Here is an 18267-nt window from a genome sequence, read left to right on the forward strand (position 1 = left end):
AATAGAATTTATATGACAGAAAAAGCCACCATGTGAAATAAATATGTCAGTAATCATATGAAATCAAAATGCCATTTTATTAACAATTTATATCATGAGTTATATGAAGTATATACTGATGTGAAGGCTCGCCTTGGCATGTGCAGGCACCTTAACGCATTCACCCCAGCAAGAAGTCATGTGTAGATTTCCCTCAAAGGATGCACACAAGATGCTAAGCATCCATAATTGAAATCACCAAAAGAATGGAAAAAGCAGCCTATGATGATATGATGAAGTTTAAGAAATTAGGCAGGTTTTATCTGACTTACCGCAGCTTCCAATGTACACTCTGAAAAGTTCACTGTGTGCAGTGAAATAGGAGTAAGCAGATTCAGTACAGCAGGGGAGACTAAACAACTGTACATGACTAAAGGTACTGCTGTAGGTCAGCTTTAAGGTGTGCAAGTTAAATTCATTTTTATTGCACACCTTCTGGTGCAAAGAGATATGTAAGCAACATTATTCTTGAATTTTCCTATGTGACAAATTCCTTAATCAGAAGTATGCATATATCACTTCCTTACTACGCTACCAACCCCTCCCCAATGCTCTCCCTTTTTGTTTAGTGTAGTTACCCTGCTTGGAATGTTCTTGTACTAAACTAAAATACTTAACACTTATGCAACTTACCAAGTACAAGTTGCTTCTAATACACCACTACTATCAAATTGTAGGAGGTACCAGCAATATTAACTGAAGTACCGGGGCCCGCATTGCAGGTTAATACATGATGGGAGATGTAATCAGAGGATTGCAGTGCACCAGTCCATGACAACTCCTGCACTGCTCAAGCCTTGGACCTGAGGATCAGTAATACTAAAGTTTGAAGCAAAGAGCAAAATAAATGTACACGTTTATAAGCTCTTGTAGAATTGTGATACGTGAGCTGGGATGATTTATTGTATTAACAAACCTTTTAGGCACCAAAGGCCAGAAGTTGTGCATTTCAAAACATTTTTTTCTATGTGCAGCTCAGTGCAGGATGTCTGATATGCAGTGTATTCCAGTAAGCCCCAGGGCTGTCAGGACTGAATAAACTCCTGCATACATGTCAAGGAGTTATATGCTCCAGGCCAGAGGAGGAGAGAAGGAAGATAACAGAGGCCGTGACAAAGCAAGGACAGGTGAGCCTAAATAACATTTTTATAAAAGTTTATTTTATTGCATGAAATCTCATTGCCATTTCTGATATACATTGATTGGTCTAAACTGGAATAGTTAACTTGATGTACGGGCCGGGATGTATATGGTAGAGTAACCGGATTTCCAGACACATGTCACACTACAATAAACAGATCACCAAAAGCGAAATTTAAACTCAGTCATAAAGGTATTCGTACAATAAAAGAAAGTTTTCGCACAGGTTTCTTGCCCTTTAAACCTTTTCTATTAAGTCAGCCAGGAAATAACATATAACCCTGGAATGTGGAGGCATGGATCCTTGCGGAGGGGTGTTCTCTAATTCCCCATTGCTGCTAGGATACAAACCACAGCAGGCACTGCATATGGACCTTCCAATAAACATACTCCCGCTTCACTTTTCTTAATCACAGAACAAAGAACTTCCTCGACTATTTTGGTGTCTTTTGAACTGTTGTTGGGTTATCTGTGAACTGTAAAACGGCACAGGAATAAAAATAACATACAAGTGAACCAGCCAGTGTTCTCAGCGTGCCTGTAACCAGTTTTGTGGTTGGTATGGAAATTGTTTGGAAGTCATGTGACCAGAAATAATTACTCATTACAGAGCGGTGTCCCGGTCATGGCACAATGAACAGTAGGGAAAATATGAACATCGCTTATTGTCATAAAATGCTTTGAACATCCTTTTTTTTTAAGTTTATCCTAGCAGACACGTCACACATTGTGTTCATGACAGAATACACTTTTTTGGCTGTACAAAGGTGGTAAATGTCTTCTAGGGAGAAACTTAAGTCAACAACAGGCTTTGCCATGACAGAGGAGCCTCATCTGATGCTTTGACCTACCTACTGGCACTTTTTTGTATTAGGATAAGTATTATTATTACACAGTATTTATATAGCGCTGTCATATTACGCAGCGCTGCACAAAGTTCATAGTTCCTCAAAGGAGCTCACAGTCTAATGGCCCTACCATATTCATATGTCTTTTTAATACAGTCTAAGGTCCAATTTTGTGGAGCAGCCAAATAACCTAACTGCACGTTTTTTGGATGTAGGAGAAAGTTTGCGGGAGAAAGTTAACCTAACTGCATGTTTTTGGGATGTGGGAGGAAACCCACACAAACACAGGGAGAACCTGCAAACTCTATGCATATAGTGTCTTGGCCTAGATTCGAACCAGGGACCTAGCACTGCAAAGGCCAGAGCACTTACCTCTAAGCCACTGTGCTACCCGAGTACCCCAAGCTTAGTACACAGTGCAATTACATGATTGTGGTGGAGGTACGTCCATATAAACACATATTCCCACAAGATGTTCTTTTTGTCACAGGCTCCGCTGTGGTTCACTGCAGTCAACCAGTCCCTGATCACTACAAAACCTGGTTATCATTGAAATGACAGAAGCAACTGAAATCCCTTTTTCCATGGTCGTTTGCCTGCAGTGTGGTTTTTAAGATGTTTCATACAGTGTCTCGGGGCTGTTCTACAGTCTCCATAGGATTCATAAGGAATGCACACAAGCGACCAAGAAAAAAAAAAAAAAAAAAAATTAGCAGGAGAACAGATACCCTATGATGCATTATGACCAGTGCAAGATAAAACACAAGAAATGCAAAGGCCATTAACCGCATACAGCAAACATGAGACAAAACCTCTAATGCATGCGCCCCGAGGCCTAGCGGCTGAAAGCGAGTGACCGCAGCAGTTAAGCAACCAAATTTAGGGATTTAGCAGTGTTAAAAAACACAATAACACTTTAGAATTTCAAATATACATACAGGTGATTTTTCAACCTGGGTTCCTCCAGAGGCTGCTAGGGGTTTCTTGAGAAATTAGCAATTTATGCCTCCTAGTCTGTTACCACTGATCTTTTTGGGTATCTTTAAGGTTGACATTCTTCTTACTGGCCAGCAATGTAAGAAGCATTCTTACCAATAAACACAACACTAATATACTGTGAGCTGTGGATTTAGTAATTATAGCAGGGGTTCCTTGAAGACCTGATCTGCTGTGAAAGGCTGCTGTAGGATCATGGAAATCAAACAAATATCTATGCATTAAACCTCACACTTCTTTAGAAGGAAGCCTTGTCATGACCAGCTGTTAAGGACATATATAAGTAAAGTTCATAGTTTTCACCCTATAGCATGTCACATTTATATAGTCAAATAGGGTTATGCAAATAAGGGATTCATGACATAGAACATCCAGAGTTATTCTAGCAAACATTGGAACATTTTACCCTCTTTGTTTAATGCCATTGCTACAAAAATGAGTCCTATGTAGCCAGGGAGAAGAGGAAAAAAGGATTCATTTCTATAGGAAATAAAGAGGAACAGAACTTGTACTAAAACCCCAAAAATAGAAAGCCTTCAACCACATAGTATAAAATACTCCAAAATGTTCCATGACAACAATAAAAACAAAAAAAAACACACTGTAAATGCCTTGTACATGCAGGAATTGTATGTGGCAGTTTAGCACTTTTAAGAAGTAAATGGTTTTCTTTATTGTATATAGTAAATGTTTTATGTATGGTATATAGTTAATAGATTACATTTAATTCAGCAGAATTTTTAGGTGTACTGTTTTTTTATGTGGCTGTACCTGCAGTCCACCCACAAAGTGTTTGCTTTTAGCAGGATCTACAATGTGAACCTCTCAGCCCCACCTATTCTGTTTGCCATTATTAATAACATAAACAGAAGATAAGCGCTTTAATATTGTATAAAGAAAAGTCTTTGGAAAGCAGTTTCCTTCTTTACCATATGATTAATCCAATCCTCCTTTAAAGCGGAACTCTGAATCAACTAGTATTTGCCTTAATGTACAAGTGCTCAATTGCTCTAGAACAGCCATTTCCCAACTGGGGTTCCTCCAGAAGTTGGTAGTGGTTCCCAGAACTGTTGCTGATTGCCTATTTGTTGGATGGTAATTGCCTAGTTTGGGGCCCAACACCACTTGGCAGAGACAGGTTTGTACATGTGGATTTATAAACCACCACTTGTTTCACTCAATGACTACCAATGTAAGCAACATGCACATTATTCATCTTTCACACAGCAGTTGGCATTCTTCTCTAGAGAGGTCCCCACAGCCTTGATGCTGTATCAAGTAGTGCAGAACACCACTTGTTGCAAGAGCAAGTGATAAGGTAAATTTTATTCCTAATCTATCTATCCCTAGACAAAATGTGCAACTCCCTTCCTTCCAAAAAGGGGAAAATGGACCTAGCATCAAATATATATGAAACATATTCATGCCATAAGAGGTTCAATAAGAATACACTGCTTGAAGATTGATACACATGCAGCACCAGTCCAGGGTTTTCATACCTAAAGGTCCAGGATTTTTCATGGCCTCAATTAAAGCTATGTTAGGGGCACAAGGGAGCTACACAATAATAAAATGGGGTTTCAATGTTTTGATGTAAACTTTAAAAGATCTGAAGTAGTGGTTAAATTCTATATTTATAATAAAAGATACTCTTATTTGAAATATACATGCGAAAGTGTAAATTCTTTACAACCCATCCTATGTTTGTTACATCCATATTAGCAAAAACGTGCCAAGTCCCCTTTTTAGGCCAATGGAATTTTCCCATGGGAATATCTGAGCAGGTATAAATGAGAAGGCAGGAATGATTGCATTCATCCAGTAGATGTGTGATAGACTGGATATTATTTTCCTTTATGATATGGTCCAGTTGAATGACATGGCTTAATTCAAAGCAGTGTTATTGGAAGTTCATTTTTCAGGATACTTTTCCCCCATCAACATGGGTAATTTACAAACATAAATATAACAGGTATATAGTTAAGAAATCTCATAATTCCCTACAACTACCTCCAGGCAGAATCTATCAATATTTTGTATAGGTGTTAAACTGATCTTAACAGTTTTACAGTAATGAGGCTTTTTGTGTACCATCATCATGAACAAGACATTAAACTAGGAGAAAAGCAAAGAAGATTCAAGAATTCAGATGCCAGCATTAGTATTTCACAAACACCAGTAATCTGACTCCAGGGATTCTTCCAGCTCTTCAGTAATAAGTCATATGTTTTATGCTTCTGGGTAAAAAAATCAAAAGTAACAGTAATCTTTTCAAAGGTTCCTCACTCTTTGATATACCTGTGAAATCTCAGGACCTGTCTCTCACACACACACACACACACACACACACACACACACACACACACCTGTACATTTCAGGACCAAATGTATCACTTATTATTATTAGCCACGGTGACTCAGGGGTTAGCACTCCGGCCTTTGCAGTGCTAGGTCCCAGGTTCGAATCCCAGACAGGACACTACCTGCATGGAGTTTGCAGGTTCTCCACGTGTCTGCGTGGGTTTCCTCCCACATCCCAAAAACATGCAGTTAGGTTAATTGGCATCCCCTTAAAATTGACCTTAGACTACATTAACCACATATGACTATGAGAGCAGACAGTATTTATATAGCGCTGACATATTATGCAGCACTTTACAAAATCCATGGTCATAGCACTAGGTGTCCCTCCATGGTGCTCCCAATCTCATGTCATAGTCATGTGTCATTCATATAGTAGAAGGGCAATTTTTGAGGGAAAGCCGACCAATCTAACCATGTTTTTGGGATGATTTGGGAAACCCGAGTACCCGTAGGAAACCCACACTGACACAGGGAGAACATACAAACTCCTTGCAGAGAGAGTTCTGGCGGAGATTCAAACTTGTGATCTAGCACTGTAAAGCTAGCAAAATCATTGAGCCATGTAGTTTTTCTTTCCTGAGGATCATTAAGCAATAATGTGCAGTAACCCATAGTAAGAATTCTCAGTTTTAAAGCAAACAAACCAATAAACTAGGATTGTTACCAAGATATATTACAGTACATATCGACTCATAACCTACTTGTCTTTTCCTATTGTTTCAAAGTCTTTGACAATGACGTCCAATGTCGAGGAGTAGTCCAGTGGTATTCCCTTCAGATCAAACTCCAGAAGCTGCAAGAGGAGAAAGTGTAAAACGGGGTATATATAGTTGGATGTAAACCACAAATATTTTGCATCATACCATGGAGCCAGACGATTTCACACAACCCTCCCTCTCTCCACCCTGGGTCATAAGATTCTAAATTAAATTAGTTCTTGTCATGCTGCCCCTTCTAAATGATCAATAACTTCTTAGAATAAAAAAGTCTATGCCATCATGTATATAAAGTATAACCAATACCCGAAACTTGGCATGTGTTACACATATTTTATGTTTATTCTGGACTTAGGGGGCTTATATGTGGTAATAAAGCACCTTGCCTCCTAATATAGATAATATGTTGTACATGTGCACATCTTTATCATAGAGCCATTCATGCAGAAATTCAAAAATGTTCATAAATGTTTGTCACTGTATATAAGACATAGGCAATGCAATTTTTACAAGCAGTACAGGACATCTGAGCACTGCAGGGGTTAATTCGTTAGTGTATGTGTTAAGGGAATCTACCCAATCATAAATATAAGTGCAGCCAATTCTGAATTCTTTGCTGTTGTCTGGTATTCGTCCTTATCCCTTCACTTCCAAGGCAGTGACTGACACAGCAAAATTCTTCATGCTAGTTGTTCCTAAGTCACTGTCTTACTTCTAAGTAGTTATCCTGGTAAAATGAAAAGGTCCACATACCTAAAGGTTGGCAAAAAGGCACCCAATAGATGCAAAAGCCCAGAGACGGGGTAACAAAAATGATAATGTCATACACAATAGGCTGAATCTCAACATCTCTAATACAGATTTTTTTTTTTTAATTAACTTTTGTGTGAATAGTTAGGTATTATTTGTGGGGTAGAACCACTAGCATTGCTCAAATTAAATCCTCCCACAGCCCTTTTCTGCTCCCACTGTACAAAAAAAATAACTCCATGCCTCCGTACTGATTCCAGCAGACCACAGGGGGGGGGGTTGGTGGCGTGTGCCAGCCGCCAACTTTAGAACACAGTATATGTACCTACTACTGGCTGACTATGATCACTCTCACCTATGTGGGGTCTGAAAAGTAATTTATTTAAAAAAAAATGAAAGCCTATTGTTTTCGCACATGGAGTGTTGAAGCATACCCTATGCTGCATCAATCTCTGTGGCACCCATGTTCATCAGTATTACTGGCACCAGAGAAGTGGTTGCTGCGCCACAGGGAAACATGCTACAAATGTTTGAAGCATAGGCACAACATGAATAGTTGAACTGTATATGATTACAAAGGGCACAAGGGACCACCCCAAGGTATGCCTCTGCACAGGACACTGGGTGTGGGCTCTCTCCTACCAGGGGTGTAGTGGGGTGGGCACACCTTCGCTTTATTTGGGAATGAGGCGTTAACATAACAATGATGTGAATGCGCGCTCGCCATGGATAGTACCATGCCCCCTCTTCTTTTTTTATGACTACACCCCTGTCTCTCACCACTTGTCTTCTAAAGTAATGAAGCCAAGGGTGACCATGTGAGTGCAGAAATATTTGCTTTCTGACCTGACAGGTTAAGTATAAAAGGTTTGCAAGAAACTGGGAAAAAATATCATTATCATGATCATTTGAAATATTGTTAAAACCATTTATTCAAAAAGATATGACAATGTAAATAATGTAAATAACAATGTATCCTCCATGACTAATAGGAGGATACAATTACATTGACAATTGTTTAAATGTTTATTTGATCAAGTTTACAAAATGACTGACCCCTGTAAAAAAAGATTTATGAGAAATTTACACTTTTGTGCTAAATAGACACAAAGGCAAATCAGAACAATAGCAATACAAGCTCACTATATAAAACCTGCATACCTCTTTCCATACTGGGTTGAGTTCATTGTCGATAGCTTTAGTTTTCTTTTTCTCCCCTGTAAATGAAAAAAAAAAACACCAATAAAACTCACTTCTAAACATGTTTTTGTTTTGTTTCTTTAGATTGTTACAGGACAAGGAATTGAATGACCCCTTGTGATGCTTATTAGTCAGGCAAATGGAACTAATATGTTTAGGGGATCTTCTGTAAGTGGGTGCATTGTGCTGACTGGCACTGAGAGTTTATAAGTTGAAACGTCAAAACTTTCCACATATATAACATCTTCACATTGAGCGTAAGGTCAACGAAGTGTGCAGAATGCCCTTTCAGCTGATCTGAATAAATAAACAGGCATGATATAGACTAGAGTCTTAGCAGTCATGGTTAGGGAATCAAAAGGAAAAAATATATTTTCATATATAATACAGGCCTTCCAGATCCTACAATTGTGTTTGTGTTGTTTAGGTTCCTTTCATTGGCACAGGAGAACAAAGGGAAATGAAGAGAAAGAATTTATGGACATATCCTTTGAGAATATTGGCCCATGGGTATATTTTATAGAATGTCTACTCTTGTAAACACATTTGTAACAGTCCTTTTCTAAAGAAAAAGGGAAATCCTTTTACTATATGTGAAAACAAAATTAAAGGATTTAACACGACAGGAACAATTGTTGCAGAGCTAAACTGAGAAATTCTCATAAAAATAAAATACATGTCTCCTTCTTTAATCCATAAAGTAAATATACAGAGATGATTGAGAGGTGACTGAGATTTTGGTACAGTACTTTTTTACGATAAACTTTCTCTGTAAAGAGGAGGTTAAGAGAGAATGTAACATCTGCACTAACCCGATCAGAAACAGATTTTCATAAAATACCTGGATAACATGCCACATGTCATGCTTTACCAATATTGTTTATAAGTTTATATAATATTGCAGAAAATCACATGTTCTGCAGTAGGTTACCCTAAACAAAATCCATTCATATTAGTCCCCGTCACCGAAGAAGCTTACAATCTATTACATTCATAGTCAAAATTTGGCAAGCTGGTATTGCTTGCAAAGTTTAAAAGATACTGTGATCCTAACTGCGAGCAATATAAACTAATCCCCCCAATCAACTAGCAGTATGTGATGTAAAAGAAGTTTGCTTCTATAGAAGATGCTTCTGCAGTCCATTTGATAAGCTGTCCCTGAGTCTCCACTTTAAAAGTTACTCTGTCTGCGCTTCCCCTAATTGTTTATATGTTGTATTGATTTGCCCTGCATTTTCTTGTCATCCTCAAATAAAACAAATGAAAAAATGATTGCAAACCAATTGGCAGAAAAAAAGTCTTTCCCAATCAATTCTCAATGACCCTTATATCCAAACAGAGATTAAATAAATTAATGGAAATATTTGACCAAAGTTTTCATGGACTGACAATATAGGGCATATAGCTAGCTAAACAACTCCTGCAATCTTTTGCTGATATTTTTAGAAGATATATGCAGATTGTATTGTGAAACTATTACATTTTTTCCTGCAGCAGTCATTTAAGGCAACATGTCAAAGTCTTTGGATAAGCTGCTATACTTTTTACAAATGATATAATGATTTCCTTGTTTTCTAATTTTTTTGCTACTTGCTGTAACTCTCCAAAACAAACAAAATAGTGATTGCATGAGACTATGATTCAGTGGCAACCACAGGATATAGAAGGGTAGAGCTATTGAGAAATATGAGCAATGTTCCTCTAAGCACCAGTATGTAGGCAGTATGGTCATCAGAACTCCATTGATGAAACATGACAATGCCAGTGAGTTATAAATAAACAAATGGTCATGTGTACCAAAAGACACCAATAGACCATGGAAGTAGCAGTTCTTCAAAAGAACAACAAACGAGGAGGATGCCACAAGATGACCTCAGACAAGATATTGCCTACAGAGATTTTTTAGGCAGGGAAAAAAAAAATGTGCTGCCTGATGTAAACTGTTTTCAAGATGGGAGTGTAAAAGTGTAAAACACCCTTGAAGACGTAGATCAGGGGTGTAACTCAAATAGACAAAGGGCCAAAATTAAAAACTTAGACAAAGTCGCGGGCCAACCTTGAAATTATTTGAAGAAATTGAAGAAATTTTTCCTTCTCATTAAATATAAACCCTTTTCATATGGAAACAAAGAGGTTGTGCTTCACATTCAATCTGGAACAAGCTTATAACAGAGAAAAAGGCATAACATTTTTTTTTATTTTATTTCTCTATTTGTAGCCTTTGGCTTTGTAGCCTAAATTTCAGTGGTAACCTTTTTGCACAGGCTAACAATATTAATAAAAATATTCTTCTGAAAATCCAACCAGTCAAGTTCATGCATTGGAGTAGCAAAGAAAAGTACAGCTGAGGGGGAATGCTGGAAATGCCAGACGCAGCCAATGCGGAGCTAAATCTTATGAGTGGCCCGCCGCTGGGACTAGCTCATCATTGAAATAGCACCGGTACTAAAATTCCTGCCATTATTTGCATCTATAAAACAGTCCAATGCAGGACCACGCATAGGCAGAGAGCCCGCTGGTCTATAGACGTGCATGATGCATGGTCTATAGACGTGCATGATGAATAAATTGTTTATATGGTTAGGAAACAAATGTCCTATCAACAGCTGACTTTGTGTACTATCCTGTAGGTATAAAAAGGGCCTAGCAAAATCTCACTTAATTGTGAGGCACTAGCAGCAGATTTTTTTTACCTTTTTAGAGGTGAGATTATAAACAAATCAAATTAGCAGGCCTTCAAGCTGAAAAGCCCCTATAATATAGAGAAGGGCCTGGATATTTACAAGGCCAGATGAGGTGGGTTGAGGAGGGTGGTACTGGGTCTACAGTTAGTGGCTGGTCAAAGAGTGACTTTATTTATTTTGTTTTACCTTCTCTGAAAATAGGTGGAAAATATTCAGTGTTTAGGTTAGATGTCTTGCAATAGAGGGGAGGAGGATGAAGAGGGAGTAAAGAATGAAACTTTAGGGCTGCCAATATATCTTCTATGACATTCCTGTACTAGCCTGTACTCCCTGAACACAACATCACTCTAAAGACCTGAAAGCTGGATGTTATTTGGTGACAACTGACGAATAGAGTCCTGTGGAATAAAACTGATTTACAGAATATAGATTACTAGGGCTTAAATCTCAGCTGGAACATTATGTGCAAGGAGTTTGCAAAGAATAAAAATAATCATTTCTATAGACTTTAGAGCAATGTTTCACAACCAAGTTCCATGGAATCCTAGGGTTCCTAGCAGTTCCTAGGTGTTTCTTGAGCAATGAGTAATATAAAAATACCTTTCATGTCAGTTACCGCTGACACCAATGACCTTCTCTGCAGAAGAATGCTTAATAAACTTTTAAAGCTTACTCCGCCATAATATCAAGCATATCAAAGAAGCTAGGATTGGGAGAAGAAAGCTGGGAATCAGATGTGGCTGGATATTAATACTAACCCACCCAATCAACTGTCCCTCACCCTGCAACAGTGGAGTTGGCAAACTCTTTAGACCACCATCATGCATGAGAAAGCCACTCAATCTAGCTGAAAATAACCTGACCAACATAAACATCAAATATTTACCTTACAGATGTCCTCAAGTTTATTTGGAGCAATAGCAGCATCATTTGCACTTGTTTGGAGGTTAGCCATGACAATGGAGAGCTATTCTTCTAATCCAAATTAAAATACTTTTTTATTTTATGTTTACAGGGGTGCTCTGTAAAAGTATGATTCTGTACTCTTCTCCATCTGTTAACAACTGTTAGGCTGACCAAAGATGGCTCACGAACTCTATCCAGTACTGCTTGGGGAATCTCCAACAATCTCTGGTGGAAACCCAAAGTTGTAAAAGTCTCTGGTTGCATTTGAGTAGATGGTATGGGAAAATCATCTCTGTTCAGGCAGTTGCACATTTTCATTAACAAATATCACCTTCTTCAAAAGCTGGGCACACTTATTGAAAATTGCACTGATTAGTCAAAATTTGGTAAAGGAGTGTTTAAAATTGTTAGTGATAAAGTAAACATGTCAAGATAAAAGCTAAAAAACGGTTATTAAAAAATCCAGGCTGTGAGTGCTGTTCCACTGCCCAGTCACAATGAGTACACGGGGGAGGTACAACAATGAGCACATGAAGCTATGTGAAGAGAGTGCAAACTCCTTTCACTAAGCAAATAATGAAAATGTATACTGGGCAATGCATGCGGCTATCTGCTCTCCATTACTTAGCACTATGCACACTGTGGCTGGATCCATTCGTAACATTTGGGCCACGGTGTGTAAAGCCCAATGAAGTTCACTGGATTTAATGAAACACAGATTTAATGAAACACAGAGAACGCTGTGATTGCAGGTAAAGGGGGAGGTGACTTAAAACCAATAAAAGGTGTGTGCATGTCTTTTAGCTGGCATATGTGTCACCTGTTGACACCCTGTACCAGGCTACAATGTGCAAAGAGTTTCTTGTGTTCTGAGTTCTGGTTTGCATGATGCAAGGTTCTAACAAAATGTCCCTTAAAAAAAATTACCCATATGGTCATATGTGTTTGCTTTATAAAGGTTAATGCATATTTCTATACTTTGTCAATTCACCCTGTATTGTCTGAACACACATGTATATATTACACTGAGTATGGTGTTTATCTTCCTCCAGTGTTGTTGGTGGTAAATATATATTGCTCCTATACAAACATTCCAGATTAAACAGTTGACTCAGTAATGTTATTCTAGCTCCCTATGAGTTCAATTGCTGTTAGTAGATGATGTTTACACAAGGGAGGGAAACCGCTCAATTGTCCAGTTAATAAGCAGAGCAAGATAAAGATAAAGCAGGAACAACCCATTCCTATGTCATGGCTGGAATACAATACAAATTAGACAACTCGAAAGTCTTTTAATACTATGAGATTAGCCACACCTCCAGCTTTACTGAACATACTGTCTGGGAAAGACCTGAAAAATGGAGGTGTCCAGCATACCTGGACCTGGTGTAAAAAGTTATTTTCTTCCTTTACATATTACATACACATGTATGTATGTATACACAAAATGGTCAGCTGAATTTGCTTTCCTGATACACTTCATTACTACCAATATAATAGCATTGATACTTAGAGCAATGGATACCAACTATCTGGACCATTAGTGTTTGCTTCTGACAGGTTAGATCTGTATGTTAAGATCTGATGGGTACCTTTAAAACTGGATATTTTCCATCTTGAGTTCTGTATCTGCTAGAATTAGCATATGGGAAATATATATGTGTTCCCCAATATAAAAAATGCTGAATTGAAAGGCCAAATCCAGGATTACTGGAAATGTATCAGTTATTTTCTCTTCCTCATCCTACACATCTACCTGCGTTACATTATTATTCATAGATTAGCCTTTATACCTTTAAAATTGTAAAAGAGGGATTGTCACACCACTACCTCTGCTCTTTCCACCTTCTATCTAGACCTTGGTTGTGATCAGGTTTAAATGGCACAGAAACAAAAATCACATTCTAGAATCTACAGGGAGTGGGTGCTCTTAGATGGGTTTCACTAAAGTGCAAAACTTCAGCTGCATTTCTATAGACTTTTACAGCAATGTAATACTCATTTAAAGCAAACAAAATCCCAATGACACAGGTTGTGGGTACCCTCACACTGGCACTAAGACCATTAGTGTTTGCTTCTGACAGGTTGGATCTGAATATTAAGATCAAATTGGAGGCTGCAGTTATTCAAAGGAGGCCACCTTTGCAAGATTGAATCAGGATAGAGTAATACATGAGCATGACGTGTTCAAAGACATTATCCATATAATAAATTCAATTCTCCAATCGCATTATTTACTTTGTTATTATTATTACATTTAGCATCTATGGCACTACCTTTTATCTATAGAAAACCCTTCATATACAGCTGACTGTATACACACATTGTTTGCACAATCATTTGCAGTGTGTACAATAGTATGTAAAGGCAGCAGTTTTTGGGTGAAGTAGTGGGGAGGGGGTTAGATCCACTGTTGCGTTGTTCTTGCTGACCATATTGGCAGTATTTTCCCCCAATATGTATCCTGGTGGCCATTGCTCCAGGATTCTGGCAAAAAGATAGATGTGGAAGATGCTCTGCGGGAGGTAAGTCATCCTGGCCTAGCCCATGACCACACAAGATTGTATTTTTTAGTACAGACTGAAAAGGAAAGTGTATTTCAAAGAATTCCTGAACGTGAAGATCGAACAGGAGCAAATTATACCTAACAGAGATTTGTATATAAAGGTACAAAATAACTAAGCAATTTCCACATGCCCAGGGGATATAAAACTGGTTACTAACCAAGCCAACACCCAAACTTGTGAAACCTGAGCAGAATGAAAATGTTAAATATTTACAAGTAGCAGTAAGACAAGAGGTAAATGCATGGAGTTTTGGACTCTTTTTCATCCCCAGACATTCTTAAAGGAGACTTATATGTGGACGATTACTTTTGACCACTAACTAAAATGTTTGGCTGGAGAAATACATATATTGTATATATATATATGATATATCTTGCATAAAATGTATAAAGCCTAGTCATTTCTGCAAAGGAAATTTAGCAAAACAAAGTCTCTACTCACTGGCCACAGTGGTATATGCCAGAAGGGTTACTGTGACCTAATGTGAGGTTTCATAGAAGCTAATCAATCCTATCAACCCTTCTCAAATAAAAGAAGTCATTTACTTCATGTACAGATCAGCTGTGTGACACCAAACCATCAACCTCAGCTGTGGTTAATGGACAATGATCTGAACACCTGAGCTGTACACTCATTCTACGTCAGGGATTCAGAAGGTATTACAAGCCAAGTGCACCAACCTGGCAAATTATAGATTATAGAACCAGCCCATAAATAGTGGCTTACACATCTCAGTGATAGAGCCTTCTTATTTATCCCCCAGAGCTAGAGTTGCTCTTTAAATACAAATAATGGTGTGGCGATTCTTATTTTAACACTAGGACAGATTGTGTAAGTGGGGTGTTCTGCCTCCTAAAGTTACATAAATATTAAATACATTTAAGCACTAGTATAGTTTATATTATTATCTACAAATCAGGAGCAGGTAAAGATCAGTAAGAAAGGTTGAAATCCATGCAATGCATTAGGATGACCCTGATTGGATTCATTTTTTGGAACAAAACTGATGTTTTACTGTAGAAGGAAATTATACACATGCCTCTGTATAGCTTCTTGACTCTGTTCCCTTAGGGAATATTTCTCTGGGAAAGAGACAAAAGATTGTACCGTAGCCAAACACCTCGGGGAATTGAAAGATTTTTTTTTATCATAATCTAAAATTTTATACAAAAGATGGAAATAGATGGCACATCTCACCTACAACCTAGCAATATGTACACCAGGATGGCGTATTTTTGTGCAACAACAAAACATTAAATACTAAAGGCAACATGAATAAAAGTGTATGTCCTGCCAATCTTGTTAGTTTTTGGATAAGGGGAAAAGAGTTATATCCCCTGTTAAGTTATTATTTGTAATTGGAAGGTCATTTTAGTGAGATTATCAGCAGGACACAGGTAATGATAATGTTTTACCAGACAGGAAGTGAAAGGGGCTTTCCAAACACAACACACAAAGAAATCAACTGCTTGTCATAGTTAACTTTTGAATTGTATTTTTTGGCTTGTTTTACACTTCAGTCCTTTGAAAGCAGATTTCAAGTCTGCTAAACCAAGGACATTTTATAGGTTACTAAGGCTTAATGCATTCAATAAATCATGAATAATGTGTAAAACAGGTGTTAAGATATTTTAGGATCTATGGGTACCTTTAAACTGGACATTTTCCATCTTGAGTTCTGTATCTGCTAGAATTATCATATGAGAAATACATATGTGTTCCCCAATATAAAAAATGCTGAATTGAAAGGCCAAATCCAGGATCACTGGAAATGTATCAATTATTTTCTCTCTCTCATCCTACACATCTACCTGCGTTACATTATTATTCATAGATTAGCCTTTATACCTTTAAAAATGTAAAAGAGGGATTGTCACACGACTACCTCTGCTCTTTCCAGCTACCTAGACCTGGGTTGTGATCAGGTTTAAATGGCACAGAAACAAAAATCACATTCTAGAATCTACAGGGAGTGGGTGTTACTAGATGGGTTTCACTAAAGCGCAAAACTTCATCTGCATTTCTATAGACTTTTACAGCAATGTAATATTGATTTAAAGCAAACAAAATCCCATTGACACAGGTTGTGGGTACCCTCACATTGGCTCTAAGATCTTCTTGGTTGCTGATCCATTTAAAATCTGACAACATTTAGTGATATTCCATTTAGGTAAATGATAAACAAAGGGTACTGCAGGTCATAACTCATATTGGCACATTTGCACAAATTACCGGACCCGAAATAGACATTTTTTATAGACTTTAACCAAGAGATGAATGGAGCCTGTTAAACTGCCACTGACAACCATCAAAATCAGAGAAGCACAATTAAAAGTTTTCTGTTCACTCCTGGATCAATAAAAGAACAGATGAAAAATGTTGTACAGCATTTTGGTTTTGAAGTGGGACAGTTAGGCGTCATGCAAGTTTCATAAATGTTTTGCAAAATACAGAAGTTAAAAAATAAGAGGAGAATAACACTTCTTATGCCATAGATGAGAACGATTTTCCTGGTGTATGCGTCACGTCCTGACTTGTTACAATAACAAAAGCAGAATTCATGGCACAGGGCTAAGTAGATAAGACAAAATAAAGACAACGTAAGGCAATGCGTGCCTAAACTCGACATGCTTAATGACTGCTTACTTGAAGCAATCCTGCCCCATGAGACATGCAAAAACTGCTGCTGACCTCTTCTATGAGAAACTTTAGATGTCTGAATGTTTAGATGATCCAGTGGTTTCAATATTTTCTGCATCATTATTTCTGAACTGCTTGCAGTTTGTATTTCCATCATTGACTTATTTAAACCAAGGATAGCTGGATACCTTGCAATTCAGGATGACAGCAAAGGAAGAATTTCCTTTCTCTCAGTACATACATCTATTAAAGCATCTGTTGCTATTAAAAAAAATAAAATGGTCAGCTGGGAAAGCAACAGATACTTACCTGTACCACTGTGTCACAAAACTCGGATAGGCTTCATGTCTGTGGTTCTTTATGCTGTGTCAAGTAGTGTCTATGAGTCAAGTAGTGGCTACTAGGTGAAACCACAGAGAATAATGGATCATACCAGCACTGGACACACTGAAGTGCTGAAAGTATGTCAGCAAAGCTTGGATCTTTAAAGAAGCAGAGTTTGGTGGCATAGGCAAGGTAAGTCAGGATCAGTCAGCCTGTGAAGCATGAAGTATGGGTGTCACAGGACTGCAAGCTTGCCATATATTTGCAAAAGCAGTCCTCTATTAGAGATATACTACAAGTTTCTGTCAATGGCAGCAGGGGTATGAACTCATGAATGGAGTAGAAAGAAAAGTGCTGGAAACTGCTGATTACATAGAGCATCCTTAACTGTAGTCCGATGCCCCTACAGAGAGGCACATATTAACCTTATTTGACAGGAGATATCTCCACAATGACCACCAAGCTATATGTGCAGCTTCTTTCTACTACACTGATGGGTATCAATAGGTTCATTAGGCTCCACTAGCTTATTGCCACCACAACTGTGGTCTGGGATGCCCATATTATCAAGTTTTGGCAGGAAAGCATACCACAATGGCCAGTAGACCTGTGTGGCATTCCTTCTACTCCTATTGAGAGTTTAGGTTGCCCCAGCCAACAGCTTGGTAAATCCTTAACTGTGGTCGGGAGTCCCTATTTTGGATTACCTTGTACTCCAAAGAAAGGTTTCATGTGATTTTTGCATTCTTACTAGTGGTCTGAAGTCCCTACAGAAGTTCACTTTATCAGCTTTTGGAATAAAAGCACTCGTGAACAATGGTCATCATCAGTCCTTCAGCATGGCTCCCCCTTCTACTACAGAGATTGGTTTTGGTTGTCCTTTTTGCCCCTGCCAACATCAATAACTATAGTCTGGTGCTCCTACAGTATTATTAAACAGGATTTTTACAGCGCCAACATATTACACAGCGCTGTACATTAAATACGAGTTGCAAATGCCAGACAGATACAGACAGTGACACAGGAGAATGGGAGGATCCTGCCCCGAAAAGCTTACAATCTAGGCGGTGTGTGTGTGTGTGTGTGGGGGGGG

The 18267-nt window shown here is 38.2% G+C and overlaps 1 protein-coding gene across 1 annotated transcript in view; it reads right to left on the reverse strand.

The window, feature by feature from the left end:
• MYOF (myoferlin) overlaps positions 1-18267 on the reverse strand; it is a gene marked incomplete in the record, with an annotated part of 89995 nt that overhangs the window by 64834 nt on the left and 6894 nt on the right. The window contains 2 exon segments of the mRNA XM_072424870.1: positions 6089-6180; positions 8015-8070. Of these exon segments, the coding sequence (XP_072280971.1) occupies positions 6089-6180; positions 8015-8070 (148 nt within the window).

This window comes from Pyxicephalus adspersus, chromosome 10, assembly GCF_032062135.1.
Source record: "Pyxicephalus adspersus chromosome 10, UCB_Pads_2.0, whole genome shotgun sequence".
In the NCBI taxonomy this organism is placed as follows: domain Eukaryota; kingdom Metazoa; phylum Chordata; class Amphibia; order Anura; family Pyxicephalidae; genus Pyxicephalus; species Pyxicephalus adspersus.